The sequence below is a fragment of the Arvicanthis niloticus genome, chromosome 8, assembly GCF_011762505.2.
Source record: "Arvicanthis niloticus isolate mArvNil1 chromosome 8, mArvNil1.pat.X, whole genome shotgun sequence".
Taxonomy (NCBI): domain Eukaryota; kingdom Metazoa; phylum Chordata; class Mammalia; order Rodentia; family Muridae; genus Arvicanthis; species Arvicanthis niloticus.
Genome location: NC_047665.1, coordinates 84801857 through 84807856, shown reverse-complemented (window position 1 = coordinate 84807856; position 6000 = coordinate 84801857). Strand labels below are relative to the sequence as shown.

The window sequence follows — 6000 nt, the reverse complement described above, 5'->3', positions numbered from 1 at the left end:
CTCTTTATCAATGATGGGTTCTATTTCATGAAACAAGCCTTCTGTGCAATTGAGAATGTCTGTGCTGCTATTGTACTCATGGGCATGTCTTTTCAGGGTAGTTGCTGTTGTATTCACAGAGTTCACAGATGGGTGAGAGAGATGACTACATTACTCCTTTGATAGTGTGTATGGTACTTTATAGCACCATGAAAGTTAGGCACTGGGGGTAAAATTCCAACTGGGCTTCTCCATGTTCTGTGAGTCAAATAGTGAACCTTAGCAGCTATCCTTCCAAGGGAGTGATTCTTGTAAGCACTGCATTTGAATTGCATTAACAGTTGCTACCTTTGGTTCCCTAAATTATCTGAGTTAGGAGTTGGTTGGAGGGGCTAGTGGCTGTTTCCAAGCCCTGTTGATTGACTGAATTCTGGCCTCCACATTCGCCCAGCTGTGCAGGTTTGGAGACTCAAGGCTGTTTCTCATATTTCTGGCATTTCTCTCCCCTGTTGGTAATCAGTCATCAAGTCCAGTTGATTGCCTCTTTATGCTGTTTTCCTAATAAATAATTTCCTTTTTATTCCCATGGTGGCTGTACCCTTATCCTGTTGTTTTTTACTAACCCCCATCCATGTCCCATCCATGTCTACATCACTTCAGAATCCAAATGCATCCTTCATGAAAACTAGACCACCTTCTTTCACTGCTGAGCTTTCCAGGGTTTGTGTTGCAAATCCCCTGGCGCTGAGGAATAGCCCTGAGTAATACCTTCAAGACAGACTCTTTGACTGTATATGTTCAGGGGTACTGGGTAGGGTAGACCTAAACTTGTTTCTTCAGTGCCAAACTCAGTGGGCACTGTAAGCTTTCAGGAGGATGGGGAAGTACAGAGCATCCCCAACTGGTCTAGCAGGACTTTTAAAGTCTTACTCATTGTGGTGATGCTACAGGCAGGATTAATGTTTCGTAGGAAAGACATTAAGAAATGTTGATTCTTTGGAATATATTTAAACTTCCCAGGCTGGCAATGAATCTTGGGCCAATTTATTTACACAGTGTGAATGTCTCATGTCCCCTGAAGCAAGTCCTTGCTCCAGACAGATCTGTCTCCTGCTCTTCTGGTACAAGTTGCTTCCTTCATTTGTTTGTGTTTTATTGGCATTCCTCCTGTAGCCTAGAAAGCTAACTCCGCTCTGCCCCCTAATCTACATTTTGTGTCGTTTATGGAGGGACTCAACTCATTATACTTTCACCATCTCTGTACTTTACATCCTCTTACAATCTTACTTACAATAAGAAAAGTGAAGCTCACTATAATGTGAGCAGCTCTTAATCTTGGCAGCTTTTCAGGGAATTGAATGCAGTAGTTTTAGGTAAACAAACCTATGTTACATAGTTCGTGTCTGCTTTGCTAGCCACTAAGTGGCAAAGTAAGATGAGGTTTCAAATACAGGACTCTCTCCAAAGATCCTTAATGTTTTAATTCTAGACAATAAATTAATTTAGAGATGTGTTATTTCTCTCCTCCGTCCAGATTCACAACTCTCCTAGAAAAAAAAATTCTATGTAAAGGGAGAAGATACTGACAGGTCAACTTGTGAGTAGCAGGAATAGCAAGTATGTCTTCTACAACAAGCTTAATCTTTAGTCCCAACATTTGGAAGGCAAATCTCTGTGAGTTCAAGGCCACCCTTGTCTACAGAGTGAGTTCCAGGATAGCCAGAGACCCTGTCTCAAAAGGAAACAAACAAACAACAAACAAACAGAAAAAACTGTTGAAGATGCAGAACATTTTTCTTGTTGTTTGGTGACTTGTCTTCATCTGTTATTCATGGGTACAGTGACCTTAGTTATACAGCAGACTTTTCCCAGTGTATGGCATGAAATAAACAATTACTTAATGAAAAAGCAAAAATGAAAGGGAAGAAGAAAGAAATGAAGGAAGAAAGAAAGGAAGGAAGGAAAGAGAAATGTTGATGAGTTTTCTGCATTTTGGAAAACAGAGATAAACTGCTGAAATTAACCTTAAATTTGAGACTTTGAAGCTGGGTAGATGGAACAAGAATATATTAAACAAGAGGACCATATGCTCAATTTTGTAACTGACTTAAAATAGATATTTTTAATTGACTATCAGACTTGAGCATTTGATCAGCCTTAAGAGCCTCTACATCCTGGAGGCTGTTTTCCTAGGAAGAGCATCTACACATTTTTCCCCATTCCCACTCATCAGGAACATCTCTGAGATGCTGCAGTGTAAGCTTTAAGTAGAGGCACGAGTAGGGAAGGTGCTAGCCTTGGACTTCAGTGACCAGTTTCTGTCTGCAGTGCTGAGAGATGATGTGCCACAGGGACCTTATACACACTCACTACTAATGAATTAATGTAATAATGTAAATTACATAGAGTCATGGTAAGGAAGAAAAGAGACATTAAAAATACAGAACACAACACATTTGACATGACACCTGGCACAAGCAGCTTGGAGTAGATGCCTTAGATTGTGCTAAGTTATAAGTTTCCAGTGAATGCTGTAGCAAAATCCCATAAAAATCACTGCCTAACATCACTAATTATCTTGCACACTCTAGAGGCCAAAGTCAGAAATAGGTTTCACTGGGTTAAAATCAAGGCACTAACAAGGCTGTGTTCCTTGTAAAGTCTCAGGCAGAGTCATGTTTTGGCTTTCCCAGATTCTATGGTACCTGCATCACTTGACCTTTGGCTTCTTCCTCACTCTTCTCAGGCAAATGTACGATGCCAAGTCCCTGCCTTCCTGTTCAGCGAAGACAATTGCAAATCTCATTTTCTTTTGTCATCCATTACCATATGCACAGGGTACCTGGGGTGGCGTTCTTTGAGGAAGCATGACCGGCCTGTCACACTTGGTCAATGCAGGAATAGAATTAAGCTCTCTTATCCTACGTCTGTGATTTTGAACCAGTTTTGTGGTTCTGAAAATGCTTCTCAGTGGAGCACATGTCTATTCAACTGAAGAGATTGGTTTTGCAAAGGGAGAGGAATTGCTGCCCACCCCGGAGAACAAGACCAACAGACTGAGATCCCTGGGTGATTTTCTCAGCACCAACTATAATCCCCCTTCTCTATTCTCCCTAATAGTGTATTTGTTCTTAACGTATTCATAAATAACTTGTTTAATTAATTAAACAAACTTCCGCTGGCTACCAGCCATATATTGTCACTAGTATTTATTTTTGTAAATTCAATGTAGGCAACTTCTTTGTAACCAAATATATTGCTTAGTTAATTAGCCCATTTTCAACAAATATTCGTTGTTACTTGATAGGAGTATGCCATGCATTGCTCCAATGCAATTAATGTATATACATGTATACATTTAGAGGCTCAGTGTGACAGTGGGCTTTCTGGACACTGAGAAGTAAACATGAAATGCATATGTAAGGACTTCAAGGCCAGACTCAGGCACCATGAATACATTATAACCATTAAGTGGGTAAAAAATGACTTAACGTTGTCACGGAGATGGATCAGTCGGTACCCCATAACCTTGAGAACATGAGTTTGGATCTATAAAGCATAGGTCACCAGGTCTTTCTGTGTTCAAACACTGAGGAAACAGAGACAGAAGAGGGGCTTGTAGCTAGGCAGCCAATATACTCTGGGTTCAAATAGAGACTCTTTAAGGTAAAAATCAAATAAATTACAGTGGCTGAGGTAGGTATTGGGGATATTGCTGGGAGAGATGGAATTGAAGACAGAGAACTGAAGACTGTGTGTGTGTGTGTGTGTGTGTGTGTGTGTGTGTGTGTGAGTGTGTACGCGTGCGCATGTATGTGTGTGCACATGTTTGTATTTGTGTACTATGTATGTATATATGCATGTGTGCATTTGTTTTTGTGTAAGGATATGCATGTGCACAGGTTCATGTGTGCATGTACACAGGCATGCATGCACACGTGTGTGAACTGCGAGGTCTTTGGTAGGACAAGCTGAGCCCAGGGGGCAGGTGGGAAGCAGTAGGCTATACTAGATGTGTCATAGAATGGTAGCTGAGGCTTGGTATCTGAAATCAGATTAGATTTGATTTTTGAATTAGGGAGTACATTGGTGGGTATGTGAAGTGATGGAAATATGGGAGAACAAATTACCAGGAGACAAAATTCCTATGTAACTTTTTAAATATTTGGTTTTTTTTCTTTCTTTCTAATGTAGAGCAATTGCTATCTCTGATGGGTTACACACTGATGGGAACAGAGCGACCACCTTGTTCCCTGTGCCACCCTTTAAAGTTAGAGGAAATGTAAATGCTTACAGGTATCCAGCTGCCACCTGGTGGAGCATCTGTTGCCTCTCAAATGCCTTGCAGGCTAACAGCTGTCACTGACACCTTGTGCAAAGCTAGAGCTCCTGCATATAGAAGACACTTAGGGCCTGCTTTTTAACCAGACCATCAGTGTCATAAGTCCCCTCAGCAAAAAGCAGCTGGCTTATGTCTCAGGCAGTATTTCTAATCCCAGCCTTTCCTGCTTTTTACCTAAGACTTGGCACCAAATGGAATGACTCTCATCCTGCTAAGGTCCCGAAAGCTCAACATGACTCAGTGACCCTGCTAAGATCCTGAAATCTCAGCATGACTCAGTGACCCAGAGTCCCAAAGGACCTGGAGTTTGTGCTGAGAAAAGTTTAAAGCCGTGTTTATGTGTGTTGTGCACCGTGGTTAAGACACCGCTACAGAAAGGTGTTGATCCGTGTAGTAGCTGGAGAGCCGTCCCTCTGTGGAGCAGTAATGGGCTGAGACTGAAAATTCTCTTCTGGGTTTTCAAAGGAAAATATACTTGAATGACTATGGAAATCTTATGACATGTTAAGTGAAATATAGAAAGTAAAATTTCATGTTCAGGATTGTCTTAACTCTGTAAAAATTAACACACACGCATGCGCGCGCACACACACACACACACACACACACACACACACACACACACACACACTCATCCTGAACTGTAGACCAGGCATATTTCTTGGTGGCAGAAATGTGGAGGGACTTTTGCTTCTTTCTTGCACGTTTCCTGTTTTGATTTGTTGTTTGGGGGAAAGGGCTAGATTCTACCCAGTTTCTCTTAGTTTTGTCTCTGTAGCCTCGAATTCTATAGTTCTTATTTTATCTTTGACAAATGTTTAGAGAGTAATCACTGCTCCCAGGAAAAAGGCATTTCATTAAAATATGTATACTGGGGGCAAAATAAAAAATCTGAGGCAGATAAAGGATAAGCATTGGAACCTTGTGTTGAGAGTCAGCGACCTTAGTAAGTGTGTGATGGTAATGTGATACTGTAAATAGGGGAATTTTAGGTTTTATAGCCAACATTCCTTTTTGAAAGTCCACAAGAAGTGAAAGTATAAATACAATTATCATAAAAAAGAGAAAGTACCACATGTAGTCCTGTTGCCTACGCAAAAAACAAAAATCAAAAACCAAAAAAAAGTCAAAGTTCCAACATTAGAGGTTTTAAACTTCTGATCTATTTTTTTCTCTAGACATATGCATTTATTTGCATATATTGAAAATAAAACAAAATAAAAACTGAGATTCAAAGACTTGACTTCAAGACTGGCAAACACTGTGCCGTGGAGGGAAACTAGTAAATCCTTTTTTTCACTCTGGCCATAGGCACATCCAAACATGTTGTTCCAAAAGTTCCCTCTTCATCTCCCTAACCATCAAGCCAAGCTCTTCAGAATGGTGTGACCAGACATCTGGATATCTTGGACGGCAGTGTGTTTCACTGGCTCTCCTGAAAATAGCTGGGAGGATCTACTAGTCACTTTGGTTCCCAGAGTATTTTCTGGATGCTGTCTTTCCCAGGCAGGCAGGTTTCTGTAACTCTGACAGCCTTACTCTCCGGCGCTTTACAGCACACATGTTCTCCGGTTCCTTTGGGATCTGGCATGAGGACCTTTGGGTGCCAGAAAAAGGGGCCAAAGTTTCACAATGACTTCAGCTCATGATGCTCATGTCCCCACGTGTAACACATAACT

The 6000-nt window shown here is 41.0% G+C and overlaps 1 protein-coding gene across 1 annotated transcript in view; it reads left to right on the top strand.

The window, feature by feature from the left end:
* The window catches only part of Bmper (BMP binding endothelial regulator), a 230661-nt gene that overhangs the window by 138387 nt on the left and 86274 nt on the right, over window positions 1-6000 (top strand). Inside the window, exons 11-13 of the mRNA XM_076938811.1 lie at window positions 279-281; window positions 2043-2077; window positions 5351-5358. Coding sequence (XP_076794926.1) covers window positions 279-281; window positions 2043-2077; window positions 5351-5358 — 46 coding nt within the window. The remainder of the gene's footprint in view (window positions 1-278; window positions 282-2042; window positions 2078-5350; window positions 5359-6000) is intronic.